This window comes from Arvicanthis niloticus, chromosome 6 (assembly GCF_011762505.2).
Source record: "Arvicanthis niloticus isolate mArvNil1 chromosome 6, mArvNil1.pat.X, whole genome shotgun sequence".
NCBI classification, from domain to species: domain Eukaryota; kingdom Metazoa; phylum Chordata; class Mammalia; order Rodentia; family Muridae; genus Arvicanthis; species Arvicanthis niloticus.
The window spans coordinates 99,792,258-99,812,560 of NC_047663.1; the positions used below are offsets into that span (position 1 = coordinate 99,792,258).

The 20,303-nt window shown below is 48.4% G+C and overlaps 2 protein-coding genes across 10 annotated transcripts in view; one reads left to right on the forward strand and one right to left on the reverse strand.

The window, feature by feature from the left end:
• The first annotated feature begins 3,627 nt into the window (after positions 1–3,627).
• Positions 3,628–19,733, forward strand: Nubp1 (NUBP iron-sulfur cluster assembly factor 1, cytosolic). Of its 3 annotated transcripts, XM_076937415.1 has the most exons (12): positions 3,628–3,776; positions 7,670–7,936; positions 8,013–8,117; positions 9,664–9,797; positions 13,777–13,845; positions 15,763–15,795; positions 16,323–16,413; positions 17,074–17,228; positions 17,327–17,437; positions 17,694–17,796; positions 19,025–19,108; positions 19,444–19,733. In XM_076937415.1, the coding sequence occupies exons 2-12, from the start codon at positions 7,918–7,920 to the stop codon at positions 19,500–19,502; spliced, it is 963 nt and encodes a 320-aa protein (XP_076793530.1). In that variant the 5' UTR covers positions 3,628–3,776; positions 7,670–7,917; the 3' UTR covers positions 19,503–19,733. The 3 variants fall into 3 exon arrangements, with proteins under 3 accessions (XP_076793530.1, XP_034362011.1, XP_076793531.1); XM_034506120.2 differs by lacking the exon at positions 3,628–3,776 and having other exon boundaries at positions 7,199–7,936; XM_076937416.1 differs by lacking the exons at positions 3,628–3,776; positions 17,694–17,796; positions 19,444–19,733 and having other exon boundaries at positions 7,773–7,936; positions 19,025–19,103.
• The window catches only part of Tvp23a (trans-golgi network vesicle protein 23 homolog A), a 34,250-nt gene continuing 30,587 nt past the window's right edge, over positions 16,641–20,303 (reverse strand). For 4 of the 7 annotated variants that reach the window (XR_013111474.1, XM_034506122.2, XM_076937420.1 and 1 more), the window contains exon 8: positions 16,641–19,088. The gene's annotated coding sequence lies outside the window, so the exon portion shown is untranslated. Of the gene's footprint in view, positions 19,143–20,303 lie in introns of all 7 variants that reach the window. The other 3 variants (XR_013111473.1, XM_076937419.1, XM_076937417.1) reach the window with 1 other exon arrangement.

The window sequence follows — 20,303 nt, forward strand, 5'->3', positions numbered from 1 at the left end:
TGAGACAAGGCTCCAGGTACCCAGGATGTCCTCAAACTTGATATGTGGCTGAGAAGAACCTTGACCTTCTGATTCTCCTTTTGGCTCTCCTAAATGTTGAGATTACAGGCTTCTGCCACTGCACAGTTTGTGCTTAAGTTTAAAGCCCAGGGCTTCATGCATGCTAGGCAAGCATTCTATCAGCAATATCCCAAGCCCTTGGCTCTTGAGTTTGAGGATATCCTGAGCTACATGTGACTGAGTTAAAATGGCCCATACATTGCCCAGAGTTGTGCTCCACAGGAGTGTTCACACCAGCAGGGAGAGTGTGGTGGTACTGAACTAAGTGCTCAGCAGAAGTGTTCATACCAGCAGGGAGAGTGTAGTGGTACTGGACTGAGCTCTCAGCAGGAGTGTTCACACCAGCAGGGAGAGTGTGGTGGTACTGGACTGAGTGCTCAGCAGAAGTGTTCACACCAGCAGGGAGAGTGTGGTGGTACTGGACTGAGCTCTCAGCAGGAGTGTTCACACCAGCAGGAAGAGTGTGGTGGTACTGGACTGAGTGCTCAGCAGAAGTGTTCACACCAGCAGGGAGAGTGTGGTGGTACTGGACTGAGCTCTCAGCAGGAGTGTTCACACCAGCAGGGAGAGTGTGGTGGTACTGGACTGAGCTCTCAGCAGGAGTGTTCACACCAGTAGGAAGAGTGTGGTGGTACTGGACTGAGTGCTCAGCAGAAGTGTTCACACCAGCAGGGAGAGTGTGGTGGTACTGGACTGAGCTCTCAGCAGGAGTGTTCACACCAGCAGGAAGAGTGTGGTGGTACTGGACTGAGTGCTCAGCAGAAGTGTTCACACCAGCAGGGAGAGTGTGGTGGTACTGGACTGAGCTCTCAGCAGGAGTGTTCACACCAGCAGGGAGAGTGTGGTGGTACTGGACTGAGCTCTCAGCAGGAGTGTTCACACCAGCAGGGAGAGTGTGGTGGTACTGGACTGAGCTCTCAGCAGGAGTGTTCACACCAGCAGGGAGAGTGTGGTGGTACTGGACTGAGCTCTCAGCAGGAGTATTCACACCAGCAGGGAGAGTGTGGTGGTACTGGACTGAGCTCTCAGCAGGAGTGTTCACACCAGCAGGAAGAGTGTGGTGGTACTGGACTGAGTGCTCAGCAGAAGTGTTCACACCAGCAGGGAGAGTGTGGTGGTACTGGACTGAGCTCTCAGCAGGAGTGTTCACACCAGCAGGGAGAGTGTGGTGGTACTGGACTGAGCTCTCAGCAGGAGTGTTCACACCAGCAGGGAGAGTGTGGTGGTACTGGACTGAGCTCTCAGCAGGAGTGTTCACACCAGCAGGGAGAGTGTGGTGGTACTGGACTGAGCTCTCAGCAGGAGTGTTCACACCAGCAGGAAGAGTGTGGTGGTACTGGACTGAGTGCTCAGCAGAAGTGTTCACACCAGCAGGGAGAGTGTGGTGGTACTAGACTGAGTGTGAGCAGTTAGATCTCGAAGCCTGAATGTGGAGTGACTGTGATGAAGAACCATGACATTCTGGGCAGGTCAAATGGCCAACAAAGTTTTACAACCTACAGTTTTGAGAATGCAAAAATGGCCTCCTTCTCAGTCTTCCTGGAACAACAAATGGGAGAAGGTGAGAGGCTGGAGATGGAGTGGGATGATCGAAGAGCTCTGCATGGTGGTCTGAATAGCTCTGGCTCCCAGAGACTCATAGGTTTAAAGGCGTGGCCCACAGGGAGTGACACTATTGGGAGATATGGCCTTGTTAGAATAAGGTGTGGCCCTAGTGGAGGAAATGTGTTGGTGTGGGGGTGGGCTTTTAGTGCTCAGGCTCCGCCCAGTGAGGAGACAGTCTCTCCTGGTTGCCTTCAGATCAAGATTCTTGGTTCCTTCTCCAGCACGAAGTCGGCCTGCACACTGATACGCTTCCTACCATGATGATAATGGACTGAACCTCTGAAACTGTAAGCCAGCCCCAATTAAATGTTGTCCCAAATGTTGCCTTGGTTGTGATGTCACTTCATGGCAATGGAAACCCAAACTAAGACACTCTGTATTTCTGACTGTGGAGGAGATTGTATAGCTATTCATATTTGTCAAACCCCATAGAACATTTTAGTAAAACTGAATGAATCAGGGCCAGTGAGATGGCTCAGTGGATAAAGACACTTGCCACCAAGCCTGATGACCCAAGTTCAGTTCCTAGGACCTACATGATGGAAAGAGGGAAGCAACTCCTGCAAGCTATCCTCTGACCTCTGAACAAGTTTTGTGGCACATGTATGTACCCCCCCACATACACAAATTATATATATATATATATATATACATATATATATATATATATATATATATATTACACACGCGCACACACACACACACATATATATATATATATATAAATATATATAAATTATACAATGACCAAGGCAACTTTTATAAGAACATTTAATTGGGGTTGGCTTACAGGTTCAGTGGTTCAGTCCATTATCATCAAGGCAGGAACATGGCAGCATCCAGGCAGGCATGGTACAGGCAGAGCTGAGAGTTCTCCATCTTCATCTAAAGGCTACTAGCAGATACTAACTTTCAAGCAGCTAAGATGAGGGTCTTAAAGCCCACACCCACAGTGACACACCTACTCCAACAGGGCCACACCTTCTAATAGTGCCACTCCCTGGGCCGAGCATATACAAACCACACAATATGTATGTGTGTGTGTAATTTTAAATTTTAAATGAATTGTTTATAAATTATAGTTTGATGTGCTTGAATTTCAAAATACGGAGGGAAGACTCTGAGCTCCAGGAAGCTGACACCATACTTGTTCTTTATAATTAAATCCCCAGCATCCTGCACAGTATCAGACATCTAGAATGAGGTGAGACCCTTACTTCTCTGGAATGTGTTTAACTATTCTGAGACAATTTTGTCCCACTGAGAGACTCCCTCCACTCTTAACCACGGAGTGTACCAACAACACAGTGCTGAATGGAAAGAACGCTGCTGTGTTGGGCCTTACCCTCTTTGGGAACAGAGAAAACTGACCCTCTGTGGCTGTTAATGAATCAGCAAAAGGTTTATTTTGGCTCATAGTTCTGTAGCTTCTGGTCTGCAGTAAGTAGCCCCCGATCTGTGCCCCGAGAAGGCCACACTGTTCCAGAGTGTGGCAGAGGAATAGTACTATACCATGAGCAGGGGAATCAAAGAGAGGAAAGAGGCAGGAGCCTGTAACCCTCTTCAAGTACAGCCCCTCCCCCATCCCTAAGTACCTTTGTTAGGCTCTACCATCTCTAACCGTGACACCCTTGGGACCAAGCCTCAACATAGGCTTTCAGGGACATTCAACATCTGAAATACATAAGAGAGCTTGGAGCTTAATGGTGATTTTCTCCTCAGTTCCCTATAAGGAGTGCAGTCGAGCAGCCAGAATGTAGAGAAATGCCCTTTATTTGCCACATGGGGGTGCTGTTTTATATATGCCAATATGTCCTTTCCATGGGACAGGGTGAGAAAAGCAGTAGGCTCTGGGCAGACTTACAGCATGGTATCCTCTCAGTGTGATGTCACTCATGAGAAGTGCCTCACAAGGGCCAGGGGACCAACAAATGCCCTGCAAAGACTCTGTACACTCAGGCATCGAGCGACAACAGGCCTCAGAAGACATTAGGGGCACAGAGACAGCAGAGACACAAGGTGGCCTTGACAGAGCAGCTGGGGTGGATTCCAGAGGTGCAGCTGATGACCCATTGTCTGTCGCCCTGGGCTGCAACGGTTAGCTAATACTGGTATGGAGGTATTTCCAGGGACCTGGGCAGGATGGGAAATGATGGAGCAACGGCTGCCGCTCAAGAACTTTTCCTAGAAGCACCGAGTGATAATATGAAATCAAAGCAGAGGGGGGAAGGACAGCAGCCACAGCCAACAAGGACATCGGAAAGGCTGCCACGGCTGTGTGCTGGGTGCTAGACGGTGGAGACATTCACACACTGAGAGCACAGTTGGTTGTTGTTGCTGTTGTTTTCAAACTCCAAAAGGAAGGAATAGAACATTTTCTACCCACTAAGCTCAGTTTAATTCCATTTCCTGATTACTTTGATGATAAACAGAGGAGCACCTCCACCTACTGGCTGATTCTAGGATTATACCATATACACATTTGTGGATGGTGACAAGGTATGCAGGTGCCACAGTGCACACAGGGAGGTCAAAGACCAACCTGCTGGAGTCGGTTCTCTCCTCCCACTCTGGGTGCTAGGGTTTGAATTTCCTTTCTCGAGCTTCATGGCAAGGGCCCTTACCTGCTGGGCCATCTTACCGGCAGCACCCTTTCCCTCCCTTAATTTGTTTTTTTGTAAAAACATGGTTGCACTCTGAATCCTTGAATTAGTGGCTGAAATTACAGGCACAAGTAACCACACACCAGATCTAATCTTTCTCATTTTTCTCCTCTTTCTTTCTCTCTCTCTTTCTCTCTCTCTTTCTCTCTCTCTCTCTCTCTCTCTCTCTCTCTCTCTCTCTCTCTCTCTATATAAAAAATATCTATATCTTTTTATTTTATGTGTCTGCCTGTCTGTCTGCCTGTCTGTGGACCACATGCATTACTGGTGCCCTTGGAAACCAGAAGAGGGTATTGGATCCCTTGAAACTGGGGTGACAGATGGTTGAGAGCCGCCACATGGGTGCTGGGAATTGAACCTGGGTCCTCTGCAGGGAGAGCCAGTGCTCTTCACTTCATACCAATATTAGCTTAGCCATCTCTCCAGCCCCACGATGAGCAAGACTTAACCAGACTTGTCCAGCTGAACCAGCAGCTGATTCTTCATCCTTTCTGACTCGGCTTCTAGCCTTGTTTGATCCAGCCTCTTGTAGTGTAATTGGTGTAGCTTTCCCGACATTGGCCTCAGTTTCCCCTTGGTAAATAAAAGTGCAGGACTTGATCTCCACAGCTTTTACTACAACCCCATATTTACTTAACTACAAAGGTGTGGGGCCCTTGCTCCTTGAAAGTTCTAGCTTCATGTCTTTTTAAATTTTTAAAATAACAAAAACTAAAAATAAAATTATATTTATTTAATGTCTGGGGGCACACATGTGCCATAGTGGGTATGCAGCGGTCAAGAGACAACTTGTGGCTCTCTTCTTCTACCATGTGTGTCCCAGGTCATCGAGCTAGGTGGCAAGCACCTCAATTTATTGAACTATCTTGCCAATGCCTATGTTTAGAAGTCAGACTCCCAGCTGACTTCTAAAACAAAAAGCTTTATCCTCCCCACTTTGCAGATGAGAAAACTGAGACTTAGATACAAGAAGTAGTTTGTGTTAATCAATTCAAGGAGTTGGGGGGGTCAGTCTCGAATACATGTCTGACACCAGACATGAGCCTGCAACCCCCGAATAATCTTCTCCAGTCCTCTTTACCTATCTTCCCCTAAAAGTCTTTGACACCACTTCTCCAAATCCACAGCTAAGGCGTAGAAATGTAATACAAGGTACAAACTAAAAGTCCCAAGAGTCTAAACTGATAAGGTATTGAATTTAAAAAACAATGAAAAAGCTAAACATAAAAAATTAAAATTATTTAATTTAAATATATAAAGTCCTTAAATTTTTTAGTTAAAAATATTTTTCTATATTTGGGATGGAAGGAAGCACAAGAACATACGACATCTGGATTCCATATGCTCTTGCTTCACTTATCAGCATACAAATGGCTGGTTTTTCAATAATTACAGTTTTTTTGTTTGTTTGTTTTTGTTTTTTGTTTTTTTGAGACAGGGTTTCTTTATGGAGCCCTGGCTAAATAATTATAGTTTTGTATGTCCTCTTTAGAAAAGACCAAAACAGACTTTTGAAAAGTGACTACAAATCAAAGACCAAAAAGATTAGAGACCAACAAAACAGAGGTTAAAAAAGTCTTTAAATCAAAATTTAAAACCCTCAAAAAATCCAATCTAAAATTTACAATAACATCAAAAAACACATTTCCAGACAAAGGTTCCACGGAGCTTAAAAAATTAAAGTGGCAGACCATAGAGATATAATATATTAAGTTAAAAAGCCAAATTCTGCTGATTAATGCTAACTTAAAACGGCACACAATGTTTCATTTTATAAAGTTCCAAAAAATTGAGGTCTATACACATGTTAATACATCATACAATTAACATGTTCAAAATCCCAATGAACTTCTGCCTTCAGTTCTGAGGGGGATGAGTCTAGCATCCTAACAGCACCCAGTCCCCTTCAAAGACAAGGATGAGCATCAATTACCTCCATGTCGAGTTGCTTCAGTTGTGGCAAGCTAGCCGCTGGCAAGAAATGCCCTAACTTTATCTTCAGACAAAATGCTGTCCGAAAAGGACAAATGGATGCAGGACAGTCAACTGCTAAGCTCTGCCAAGACAGGCTAAGCTGGTCCTTCATCATTCCTGCATCACTTAAAGTCTGCCAGATGCTCTGGGCCAGAAGGCTGAAGAGAGATGCTCCAACATTCTATGAAATATTAGAGACTGTCCAGTGGTAAGCTAGCTCTGTCATTTCTGTGATTCTTAAAAGCTGCATCCATGTGCTTCCTACACACTCAAATAGTATTTATTCCTTCTCAAATCTCTGATAGGGTTAAAGACTAGATAGTTATTACTCTTACAGCTAAACTTAAGTTGTTTAGGATTTAAGATGTTTTAGGGTCTTGCATAGGCTGTTTACACAAGAGCTCATCCACTAGCTACATCTTAGTTTCACCGTTAATTTTCTTTGTCTCTTCTTTTTCCTTCTTTCTTTCTCTCTTTTGTTCTCTCTCTCTCTCTCTCTCTCTCTCTCTCTCTCTCTCTCTCTCTCTCTCTCTCTCTCTTCCTTTCTTTCTTTCTTTCGACAGGATTTCCTTATTACCCTGCTGGCTGTGCAGATCAGGCTGGTTTCAAACTCATAAAGATCTGCCTGCCTGTGCTTTCAAATGCTGGAATTAAAGGCGTGTGCATCCACAACTTTATTATATTAAACACCAGTTTCCTCATCCAGAAACAGAGGCAATGGGAGCCAGGAAAACAGGACTGCCAAAAGGCACACATTAGGAAACACACATAAAAACATACAAACATCAGCGAGCAAATCTATGTCCAATCAAATGCTGGAAGATGGGGGTAGAAGGATCAAATGAGACCGTGCACTGCTGGGGATTGAATTTATGACTTTTAATTTGCTAGACAGGTACTCTACACCGAGCTACACCCCTTTGTGAAGTCTCACCTCTTAGACAAGCATGGCAAGAAAATCATTAATTCTGATCAGCCTGGGCAGACGAGAGGAAAGGAGAGGAGAGAAGAGGAGAGAAGAGAGAGCGGGAGGAAGTGCTTTGTTGGTTATTCTGCTTTGTTTCAGTGCTGGGGACTAAATATAGGATCTCATGTATGCTAGGTCAAGCACTCTACCAATTGAGCCACAATCCCAGCCTATAACAGAACCTAGGGTAGGGCAGATTATTTGAAACTGAGTAAATATTGACATAAATTGTACTTTTACTAGCAGTATTGCATCAACACTGAGGTCATGGAGAATAACATTCTTTGACGACAAAAGCCATACTTTAAAAAACAAAACCAAAAACGTATTACTGTGCATATGTGTATGTGTCAGAGTCCATCCTCGCTTTTCATCATATGACTTCTGGAATTTGACACAGGCTGGCTCAACAGCGCCTTTAATCGTTAGAGCCACTTCATCTGCTCAGATGCCATAAATTAAGAGAGACTCAGCTCAGTTTTAGCGGGAACAGACATAGGAGCCCCACCCACTGCACACAAGGTTTTCGCGCGTGCGCAGTCCTGGTCTGGCGAGACAGTTCACGCGGCCGGAGGGTCAGATTGGACCCGCGAAGCGGAAGCACGCCTCTGAAGTTCCGGCGAGCGCAGCCCGGGCAAGAGAGGCAGCATGGAGGAGGCGCCCCACGGTGAGCTAGCGCAGGACGCGTGGGTGGTCCCGCTGGGACCGAGCCGCTCTGATTGTGTGCCCTTGTCTCCGCGCAGGCTGCCCCGGGGCCGACAGCGCCCAGGCGGGCCGAGGAGCCTCGTGCCAGGGATGCCCCAACCAGAGGCTGTGCGCATCCGGAGCCGGCGCCGCACCGGACCCTGGTGAGGAAGCGGCGGGCAGATCAGGAAGTGGAAGGGGCGGGACTTGAGAGGTGAATGACAGCGGCTAGTGAGCAATATTGTAATTGGTTGAGGGGGTGTGGCGTAGAAGGCGGAGCTTGAGGAGTGACGAGGAGGTTTTCAAAGTCCAACAGCGGGAGAACAGTGCTGGAAACGGAGGTTTAGTCTCATCTGTGATAGATAGACAAGGAACCGAAAGGGGCATTAAAATAAGCTTGGTGACATAGGCTTGTTCCCCTGGAATTCTAGGGGCAGAAGCAGGAGGATAACTGCAAGTTAAAAGCCAGCCTGGATTATAGGATGAGACCCTGTGTAAATGAATGAATGAATGAACGAGTGTTAGGTCGAATGTGCTGGCACATGCTTGTAATCTCAGCACTTAAGACTTTTAGGAGTTCAAAGTCATCCCTCATTACATAGTGATTAGAGGCCAGCCAGGTCTTAGACGAGATTCTGGCTTTTTTTTTTTTTTTTTTTTTTTTTTTTTTAATTCAGTAAATCGGATTTTAAAGAAGGATAGAATAGAAAAAAGTGGTGTGGGGCAGATACAGGGGCTTGAGTGATAACCACTGACCTCAGTATACACAAGGCCAAGCACAGGGCAGAATGGATAAATACTGAGCTCTTTGCAGGCCTAAGTCCTGGTACATGTCCATCATGGGTCACAGAAGCTCTGTCTGTGGCAGAGAAGAATCCTTCCTGTTAAGGAGTCTATCTTTCAGCAGACAAATGTTCATTATCCCAGTGGAGAGACAGATGGGAGACTGAGACCAACGTGGGGGAGGAAGCAGAAGCAGGCACATTAAACCTGCTAGGGATGAGCACTGTGAAGGGCCAGCTCCAGGGGGAGGAGACTGAAAACCTGCCTGGAAGGGTCTTGGGAAACAGGAAGCTGGGAGAAGGCTCTTGAGCGGATTCAGTGAGAGGCTGGGTTTGGTTGTTGGGTCACCTGCAAACTGACCTTGAGCAGGACTTCTTAATGCCCTCATCGTGAAGAACTACCCCCCAGTATAGTTTGTAAGGATTAAACTAAGATGCAACATTGGAAACCCAGTGAACTGCCGGTATGGTTACCTGCTGAGAGCCTCTCATCCTTGGCCCTGGGGACATTTGAGGCTGATCACCCCTTTTTACTGGGACTATCCTGTGCTTAAGACACTTAGCATCCATCGTCCAAGATGCCAGTAGTCCCTCCTTGTGACATCCAGAGAATTTCTGCAGATGTGAAGAGATGCCTGTGGGGTTATAAAGCTTTCCTCTCTACCCGGTTCTGTTCAGGACCTGGGGCTTCGAACAGCCCACTCTTCTGGGAGCCCATGTTCTAGTAGATGAGGCAGTGCATAAGTAAGACAGTTTTTTTTTTTTTTTTTTCTTCAGGCTAGTAGAAACCATATTTTCTTCCTAGCATTTATTATTTTTTTGGTGGGGTGGTATCTCTCAAAGAGCCTTAGAAACAGCTCAAGAGCGTGACACTTCTGGCACTTTGGAAGAGGGATGGGTAGGACTCACTTCTTCCACTCCTTTGCAGCTGTGGAGGAGATCAGAGAGAAGATGAAGACGGTGCGACACAGGATCCTGGTGCTGTCTGGGAAAGGCGGCGTTGGGAAAAGCACATTCAGTGCCCACCTCGCCCACGGCCTGGCGGAGGATGGAGACACACAGGTAGGAGCCTGGGCTAACCTGGGAGGTGTTCCTTGGGTCAGAGGCTGCTGATGGCTTTAGAGTGTGATTCCCAGACTCCAGGGAACCAGCCTCTCTGACTGTCTTGACCCTGCAGAGAATGAGGAGCTGCCTGGCCACTGGCTGAGGTGTTTCGATGAGTTCTCTAACCAAGAGGTCAGTGTACCTCTTCACATTCTGGTTGTTATATAACACAGGGACCTTCACACCTGCCCTTCATAAAGCTCTTTCTGTTGTCTTGAAGTCCAGATACTGCAGCTGTAGTTTGGTCCTTCTCCTCTGAGCTAAGAATGCTTTTTACATAGTCAACTGACATTTACATATTCAAATGGTCACTTCTCCAGTCAGACAAGCACCTATATACTATTATTGGTTTTGTTCATAAAGCAGAAGACATTTTCTGTTTGCCTCTTACAGAAATGACCCTTGTGCTAGATCCTTCATCTCAAGAGTACAGGCAAGCATGGAATTGGAATCACCTCACCTGGCCATGTGGCACATGCTTGTAATCCCAGCATTTCAGAGCAGTAGGCTTTTGAACTCAAGGACAGTCATGGCTACAAAGTGAGACCCTCTCTCAAAACAGACAAACTTGACTCAAACTCCCAGGCCTGTGCTCTGGGTGAGGCTTCAGTAAAGGTGTGGTGGCCAAGAGCAGGCCAGGTTCATATCCCAGCTCTGTCCCTGTCACTGCTGATGCCCAGGCTGGTTACTGGGCTCTCTCTCTGCCTCCATTTTCTCAGCTATAAAATGGGGCTCAGAGGCCTGTGTGAGGCTGCAGTTATGGTGCAAGCGCAGAGCCTAGCACACAGTCAGTGTCCTGGGAGCCATCTTCATTTCCACCGCATGTTGCTAACTGAAGTTCAGCGATGATTGCTTTAGAGTTGTGGTGCAGCCTGCCCATCCCACAGCACAGGGCAGGTTAAGTGTGTTCATCTGTTTGTTGTTTAGGAGACAATCTCTTGCCACCAGAGGGTTAAGATTGCATTGCTCAGTACAGTGAAACCTTTTTTATTGCAGTTTGCATTTTTTATAAGGGGGCTGGGACTGGAGCATAGTGGTGGAGTTTTGACTAACATGTACAAGGTCCCTGCTTCATCCCCAGAAGCAACTCCATCCCCTCCCCGAGTAAAAACAACAACAACAATAACAACACCCCTAACAACAAAAACTGATGCGTGTTTTGTCCAGAATATGTTTTGGATCTAGAACTGTTAGGAATATTCTTAGCTGTGTAACCACAGGCTCTGCTGTGGCCAGGCATGGGAAGCTGCTCACATGCCTGTCTTCCATACAAGAGTGTCTTGCCTGCCACATGTTTATCCAGACCTTTCAATATGGAGTCCAAGAGTTCCATGTCAGTCTGGGCTCCAGAGTGAGACTGTCTCAACAATGAAAGCAACTTGTAGGAAAGCCCGAATTCTCTGGGCTGTCTGCAGTGCACAGTGTAGATGCAATGAACAGTGAATTTCAGCTTATTGAGGGTCAGTAGCACAGTATCTCCAGCTCTCGGGCTGCCTTCTGTGGTCCAGTAGACACCTGGCACTTAGTCTGCTTCTAGTTGATGTCTGTCATCTTGTGTGGTAAAGGCCTAGGTAAAGACAGTAGAAGTGGAGTCGAGCCCTGACAGTGCAGGCACACACTCCCTCCTAGGCATGAATGAGGGAGGAGCTAGGTGAATGGAGCGTCACCATGCCATCTGCACGAGTCTAACTCCTGTAAGGTGAGCAGCATCTGTACCATCAGTTCTGCTGAGGAAGCACCTGAGACCTTTCCCTGGGTTTGGAGGCGCCCCAGCTGGAGGCACCTGAACCCTCAAGCTCTCGTTTTACAGGCCAGAAGCTCAGATAGACAAGACTGAGGGAGAAGCCTCCAGGGGAAGTGGCTTCTGGAAACGTGCAGAGTCAAAACCAAGACTTGTAGAGAAGAAACTTGACATGTTAAGGAGGACCAAGTTGAGAGCCCCACAGCGCCCCCACTTCCAATTTACTGTGAGAAGGACTCCTAGCCATCAGCAGCTGAGAGGTCCTGGGGACATGGAGGTACAGGATTGGTTCTCAGCAGGCACCCACTATCCTGACCTAGGCAGGTTGTTGGAGCACTGACTCTGCCACAGTCTGCCCATAAAGAGCACCTCAGGACGATCCTGGGTACAGACCACAGTCACTCTGCGTATTGCATCCCGCTGTCACTTGGCTTGATTCCTTCTCTGGCTTGTGGTAAGAATCATTCCTCAAAAGGCTGATAAGAAGGTGTTTGGAACCCTGCTGGGCTGCAGAGATGCTCTCACATACAGATCCAGGTCCCTGCCTGTTGGGTGGCTTATGTCCCTCTGCTGCACTTTTGGGCCAGGCCAGCAGAGGGTGCAGGAGGCAAACAGGATCTTAGTGAAGAAGTCCCCTGTCCCTCTCAGTCCCAGGGACTGCAGTCAGCCAGCATGTAGAGGAAGTAGGACTGAAGAAGGAAGACAGAGAGCATGGGGCAAGTTCCAAAGTTCCCCAGAGGTGCTGCACTCCCAGTGCCCACTACAGTTCTCACGATGAATGGTTGCCCTTCTCAAGGGCAGAGTGCACAGCTGCATGCCTGGAGTGTCGATTTGGTGGAAGTCTTCTGAGACTACCTAAGTCCCCACAAGAACTTCCCAGATTCCTTTCATGTTTTTTTGTTTTGTTTTGTTTTGTTTTGTTTTGTTTTGTTTTGTTTTGTTTTGTTTTGTTTTGTTTTTCAAGACAGGGTTTCTCTGTGTAGCCCTGGCTGTCCTGGAACTCAGTCTGTAGACCAGGCTGGCCCCAAACTCAGAAATTCACCTGCCTCTGCCTCCCAAGTGCTGGGATTAAAGGCGTGTGCCACAGCTGCCCGGCTCCTTTTATGTTTTTAAAGATTATTTTTATGTGTCTGTATGTCTGTGTGAGTGCCACGTGTGTGCAGGTGCCTGTCTGATAGGCCAGAAGAAGGTGTTGGATACCCTGGAGCTGCCTGATATGGAAGAAAGAGTATTTTTTTTTTTTTTGAGTCCTCTGGAAGGGCAGTCAGCAAGTGCTCTTACCTCTGAGCCATCTCTCCAGCTCCTCTCTCCCTCCTCTTCCTCCTCCTCATTTTTCTAGGGTGTTTTGTTTTGTTTTAGAAAAAATATGAGGATAGGAGAGATGGCTCAGTGGTTAAGAATACTGACTGCCCTTTTAAAAGGACCTGGGTTCAGTTCTCAACACCCAAATAGCAACTCACAACTGTTTGTAACTCCAGTTCCAGGGGATCTGATGCCCTTTTATGGCCTACATGAACACCAGACATGTATGAGGTGCACAGACATAGACACAGGCAAGACACTTATGCATAAAATTAAAAAGGCGTGTGTGCTCACGTGCTGCTCCTCTTGAGGCCAGAAGGGGACATCAGACCCCGTGAAACGAGTTACAAAGGGTCTTGAGCCACTCAACATGGGTACTGTGAATCCATTTCAGGCTCTCTTTAAGAGAAACGTGTTCTCTTAATGTCCGAGCCATCTGACCGGCATCTCCTTTCTTGTTTAAAGGCTCTTTTGAAAGCTTGTTGTCAGCTTGGTCCCAGGAACATGGGGCTTGCCTATAGGTCAGCCATAGTTTCTGCTGTAGGCCTGACTGTGGTGGGGAGAGTACTGGCATTGGAGATGTTGACTTTTGTCCCATCTCAGTTCCTTGCTTATTGAACAAGTCCCTGGGCCTCTCTGAATCTCAGCTTCATCTTCTGTGATGCAGAAGTCATGGTCCACTCCTAGGCCAGTGACTGAAATCTCTCCAGTGGCCTGATGTACCTGTTCCACACCGGGGGCTGTGTGCATGCCTGTTGCCCTAGGAGTTCCTTCCCACGAGAAAGTGGAGCCTCAACCATTTGTTTTCGTGTATTGTCCACACTCCATCCCACTGGGCATATCTTCAATGATCAGCAGTCAGTGATGGCTCCACCTGTCTCTCTTCATTCCCAGGTTGCTCTTCTGGATATCGATATCTGTGGGCCATCGATTCCCAAGATCATGGGCTTAGAAGGAGAGCAGGTGAGCTGATGGAGAATTTGACTGGTTCTCCTTGGGCAAGCACGCACAGTAGCCCCTCTGTCACCTCTCTCAATGGCTGTGGATTTGGGAGTTTGGGATTAGATGTAAGGTTCATCCACATAGGTGAGAAACATTGGGGATTTTTTGAGCCTTTTATGGGTGGGAGAGGGAAACAGCAAGTGGAATGCAGAAGTGAGAGTCGGAAATTCAACTCTGAGCAGTAACTCAGGGCCAGGGTTAGCTTGGGTCTGCACTGGAAGCAAGGGAATCTTTCAGAGCTGTGGTCTCTGCTAGGGAACTGAGACCCTGACTGTGGCTCTGCTGAGTGACTCAGCAGCAGGACAGTTGGGTTGTCTGCTACTGGCCTCATCCTGGAAGAACCTCTGGTGGTGTGCAGAATCAGGGCTGGGCTCAGACGCCACAGGCGATGCTGTCTCCTTCACTCCAGGTCCTCTTCCAGGCATGCAATGTCAAGCATGGCCGATGGTCCTCACAGGAAAGAGCTGAGGACAGGCCAAGGCAGGCAGGAGAGGAGACAGGAACAGGAGCCTTTAGCCTCAGCAAGTAGGAAGCTCACCCAGACACTGCCAAGGCCTGGGGTATGCATATGAAGATGCTAGTATGCATAGTGGTACCCATGTTGAAGTAAAAAAACAGGATTGTGCCCCAGTCAGTGAGCCTTTGCACAACACACACACCAACATGAGTATATGTATATTAGAGTTGTCTTATGAAGTAGAAGTTTAGCCGGGCATGGTGCTGTACGCTGTAGTCCCAGCTACTTGGGAGGATGAGTCAGAAGGAACACTTCGTTTTGGGGGTGGGGGCTGGCGTTAGGACCCTGTCTGGAAAACTGAAAGAGGAGAAGGCCCAGTCTGATGTGTAGGCAGAAGCTGTGTAAGTTCCAATTTCGTAACAGAACAGAGCCCAGCCCTGGGGGTCCAGGCCCAGAAATAGCCCCATGGGGCTTCCTGGTAACTCTGGGCCCTTGCCACTGTAGGTAGCATTCTGGAGTCAGGGCTCAGGCCACTGACTGGGACAGTTTTGGGGTTTGTTTGTTTGTTTGGTAGACAAGCTCTCACTGGATGGCCCTGGCTGGCCTGGAATTCACAGAGGTTCACTTGCCACAGCCTCCAGAGTGTTGGGATTAAAGGTGTGCAACACAGAGCCCAGCCCAAGGGCAGCTTTTAAACTTTTATTTTATGTGTAAGGGTCTTTTCCCTGCATGTGTGTCTGTGAATCATATACGCACAGTGTCCAAAGAGTCCCAGAGAGTGTGTCAGATCCCAGGACCTGGAATTACAGACAGATATGAGCAACTACCATACAGGTGCAGGGGACTGAACCTGTGTCCTTTGAGCACTGGGCAGCCAGTGCTTTTAATGGCTGAGCCATCTCTGCCACCTGCTCAGGGCAGCCTTAAATCAGCTGTGGCACTGAAGGTCACAGTAGTTTCCCACTGCTGCTGTGCATGTCTGCCTGGCCAACCTGACATGCTTGCATTTTCTCTGCTGCTGGCAGCACTCCCCTTCTTTTTAAATCCTCCAAGTTGTGCCTGAACTTGAATAATTTTGGTTTCATGGCAAGGGCAGGGATAGAGTGTTTGTATCAAATAAGGTCTTCATTTCTCAACCCTCCTTAAGAACTGAGTGGCCAGCAAGTAAAAGTGCTTGCTGCCAAACCTTATGATCTGGGTTCTAGGATTCACATAGTGGGAAGAGAGTCCTGAAGGTTGTCCTCTGAACTCTACATATGCAGTCATGAAACACATACAGGCACACACACACACCACTAAATAAAAGTAATCAAGGGACTTTTTAATTGGGTGGTACAGTACAGGACAGTGACTCACACTGTGTGAAGCCATCCTCCATGGTTATGTTGTTAGTGACAAATATGACTGTCATGTTCCCACAGGTTCACCAGAGTGGCTCCGGCTGGTCTCCAGTGGTGAGTGAGCCTTACTTGGGGAGGCAGTGTCTGATTTTTTGGGGGTTAGTTGTGTCTGATGGGCTGTTGGAGGCAAGGGTTGAACACTGACTGAGACTGTTTTCCAGACCAAGGATGAGCAGGCCTTGTCTGTAACGGGGCTCTTGGACCCATGCTGTCTGGTTCCATAGCTCCAAAGTGATACTGTGCAACTGAATGACCAGTGTGCCCCAGTCAAACCTCACCTACAAGATTGGGTTATGGGGTCTCTGCTAATTCAATTTGGACACTTGAGGAGACTGTTTATTTTAGCTGAGGCACAGGCCACACATGGCCACCTGTTTCTCAACAATGTTCTGAGGCTGCAAAGAGCAAGCGTGGGTGTAAGGCACATGGTACCTTTATCCTGATTTATTTTTATTTTTTATTATTATTATTTTTACCAAATTCCTTGGGAAGTGCCCACGGGTGGTTTTGTGTGGATGTGTCGTGCCCTTGTCCCCCATAAGCAAACATGTTTCTCCCCCTTGTTCCCATCCCTGCTGCAGTATGTGGAGGACAACCTGGGGGTGATGTCTGTGGGCTTCCTGCTCAGCAGCCCGGATGATGCTGTCATCTGGAGGGGACCAAAGAAAAATGGTTTGTTACTGCTCCCTGGTTCCAATTCCTGATTCTGCCTACATCCAGGCTGTTGGGGAGGCTGAGGGCACTTGATGGGCTTTATGGTGTGTTAGTGCTATTATTTTGGTCCTGAGTGGAGCCCAGGACCTCATGCCTACAAATGTTCTCACCAGGAGCCACACCCTGGTGTGTAGTGTGTTCTGTTTTAGCGCCACCCTCCCTGATAAAATTATGAGAAATACCAGTTTTCAGTGTAGACATTTTATTACCTACTGTGAGCTTTTCTACTCTTGAGACGTGTAGGATCCCGAAGTGGTCTGTAGTGTGGTATCACGTGGCTGGTTGGTGTCAGGGAGGGAAGTGTGGACTGAAAACCCCTTTCTGGGGAAGCATAAGATGATGCAAGACAGCATGGCCGGGCAAGCACCTTCTCGCTCTTAACACTTCAGCCACATGACTGTTGGAACAACATGTGTGTGCCACACATACTGACAGTAGCACCCCTGGCTTCATCATGGCCACCCAACATGTCTACAGATCTCACCTCCTGGCCCCTGGAGACAGCAATGTCACTGTGTTGAGGCTGAGAATGGAGGCCACATGCTCATGCATGCTGAAAGATGCTTCTGGAGATGTTTGCCAGAAAGAAGGCACACACTCAGCCTTGCCCACTTCCAGGTATGATCAAACAGTTCCTCCGTGATGTAGACTGGGGAGATGTGGACTACCTCATCATAGACACCCCACCCGGCACATCCGATGAACACCTCTCTGTGGTCCAGTATCTGGCTGCGGCACATATTGATGGGGCGGTGATCCTCACCACCCCTCAGGTGAGTGAGCACTCTGATGATTGTACGGCACCTCCTGGATCACACGTGTCTTTCAATGCCCTTTGGCTGAGGGATAACTGTTCTGTGAACTTTGCCAGGAGGTGGCCCTCCAGGATGTCCGGAAAGAGATCAGCTTCTGCCACAAGGTGAAGCTGCCCATCATTGGTGTGGTAGAGAACATGAGCAGCTTCATCTGCCCCAAGTGCAAGGTGAGGGGCCCCAGGAGGCCTAAGCACACCCTTGTCCTAGTTGGGAGATGGCAGGGATGTTCTTTAGGGACTGTTTCTGCTTTCCCTGCTGTGTTGGGAAGGGAGGGTCTCCATCAAACCCTCTACTACTGCCTGGCTGAAGATGCTTCAGAGTTTCATAGCCAAACAAGGCCCTGTTTCAAAATGTCTGAAAACTAGTGTGTGTGTCCGAAGATGCAGAAACAAAATAAGGCCTCCTCCTCTTTCTGCCTCACAGAAAGAGTCTCAGATCTTCCCTCCCACGACTGGGGGTGCCGAGGCCATGTGCCAGGACCTGAAGATCCCTCTTCTGGGCAAAGTGCCTCTGGATCCACACATAGGTGAGTCTGAACATGGCAGTTCTGAGGGGCTTCTGCTGTTTGCACAGACGTCTTAGCAGCTCGGGGGCTTGTATGCAGGACCAGCAGTGGTGAGTCAGAGCTGTACCCACAGAGCTCCTTAGAGGCTGCAGCTAAAGGAGAGAAGCAGGCCTGGGGCAGACCCCTCAGATTCTCCATGAAATTCCAGCTATGTGTCCTAGGACTGCAGGGCCCCTTGGTCACTTAGTGGCAAGACAGCTCACTCTGTTCCTGTGCTGGGCTTTGACATATACTGGGGACCGTGTTGGGTGTCTTAAGATTTCTGCTCTGAATGGTCTTCAGATGAGGGAGCGATGTGCATCTCTCTCTATCCCAAGTTCACCCAGGTATTGGTTTGCTGTGAGGGAACAGGGGCTCTACTGCCCAGTAGATTTCACTTTCCCCACAGTAAGAGTTGAGCTTGCTCGAGTGGTAGATACCTGTGATGGGAGCAGGAGGTGGAGCAGGGCCAGGCGCCTGGGTCTCAGAGCCTGAGGTGGGTTGGCTTCTGCTGCAGATGACTATGTACCCAAGTGTGGGAGCTGGCCTTTGCCTGTTAGGGAAGAGGGGACTGAGGTGTTTGAACAGGGCCTTGAGTAGCAACATGGGGACTGGGGCTTGAGGGAGGTTCACAGGCAAAGCTTTGTCTCCCCTGGGTTCCATACTCAGGATGGTTTGTGCGTGCACGTGCATGTGCATGTGAGTGACTATGCAGCTGGAAAGAACCGTAAAGATGACATGATAGGGGGAGCAGGCAGAGGTCAGGGTGTGTGCACTGAGGGTTCTGCTCACCTGAGAGGCAGTGCGTGTTCCACATTTACACGTGTGTTTCCTCTGAGATGCCCAGAAGCTCACCCCATCCTCATCCCCTTTTCTTAGTCCTATCTGTTGAGAGCACCAGCTGGTTCCCTTTCCGTCCTCTCATTTTTTTCCTGGGCTGCGGGTTAGATCTCATGCAGACCTCTGGGCCACCCAGAGCAGAGGAGACAGGTCTTTGGGCCTAGAATCTGCCTTTGCCGCATGCTACCCAACCGACTCACAAGTTGCCACAGCAAGGCAACATCAACGGTTGCTGAGGAGGGGACACAGCTGGGGCCCATGTTGTGTCTCTCCCCCTTTGCTGTCCCAGCAGGGAGCCCCAGGCAGCTACACTGCAGCAGGCACAAAAGAGCAAGGCTTCTTCAAGGGTCTTCTTTTCTGTCTCTTTAAGGCAAGAGTTGTGACAAAGGCCAGTCTTTTTTTGTTGAAGCCCCAGATTCACCAGCCACTGCAGCCTACAGAAGTATAATTCAGAGTAAGTACCTGAGACATCGCCTGCAGGAAGTCACCTAGAGGAGCGAAGTGTTCAGAAGCAATAGGGTTAATCTGCCAGCTTCAGCTGGAGACAGCAAGGTTGCTGGGGACTGCACAATCAGCATGGCTCCTCAGCCCAGGAGACCCTGAAACATCTCCCTGTGTCAGCATCATGAGCTACTTCTTAGTCCGAGAAACAGGGGTGGGTGGAGTCCACAGCATGGGAAGTACTTGCCATTAAGGCCAATAAAACCAATTGGAATCCTAACTGGTAAGCTAAAACAAGCCATGGGCAGAGGTGTTGGGCAAGAACTCACCCCTCGACTTGTCTTTTAGGAATCCGAGAGTTTTGTAATTCTCGTCAGTCACATGGTGAGAACCTCATCAGTCCCTGAAGTGGGACAGGGCCAAGTGTCACCTGCTAACCACAGAGCTGGCAGGCTACGAGTCCAGCCACACCTGCTCAGCGGGGGACAGGTGGTGCCACACAGATGCTGACAGGATTTGAAGACACTCATTAAGACACTATAATCACCTATCTGCCTATTTCCTTGAGATCAAAGGTACTTTACTGGCACTCCTATATCCAGGTGCCATTCATCAGAAAATAAAAATGTCTCCTTGAATCTGTCCCTTAGGGCCTGAATCCAAGGGACTAGGAACCCTTTAAGTCACAGGACTCCCGGAGCTGTTTCTGCCTCAGGCAATAAGCCTAGGGGAGACAGAGGGAGGATTGTGGCCTCCTCAGGAGGGGGAATGACACCGGCCTCTGCCCACACTGGGGTCTCCAGTCATGCTGGGATCAGTGTGAGTGCTTTGGCTGGGGCCATCAGAACCCTTGGAAAAACTTGTAAGTCACCCATGAGGTGATGGGTACCTTCTAGACATCCAGTAACTCCCAGGGTCCCAGGCAAGCCAATACCTGGCACTTCTGAGAGACAGATGTAATTGTCCCCATGGTCTGGGACTAAGATGTAGAACTGAGAGCTGCTGAAGGAAGGCATTCCAGATTTCCACTGCACTGTGGCATGACACTGGAAAGTGACCAGCCCCCTCTCCTCCTTTACATGTGAACTCTTGGAGTGTGCTGGGGTCCTTGAGGGGCAGATGCAACCTTCCAAAGCTCAATGGGTCCTGAGCAGGCCCTAAACATCGGGATTCTAGCTTTTATTTGCTCCGAGTCAACTTGGAGGACT

Excerpts from the sequence above, each read along its gene's own strand:
- Nubp1 (XM_076937415.1), top strand. Across the intron at positions 17,229-17,326 it reads TGATCCTCACCACCCCTCAG|GAGGTGGCCCTCCAGGATGT; the intron begins GTGAGTGAGCAC and ends GAACTTTGCCAG. Across the intron at positions 17,438-17,693 it reads TCATCTGCCCCAAGTGCAAG|AAAGAGTCTCAGATCTTCCC; the intron begins GTGAGGGGCCCC and ends TCTGCCTCACAG.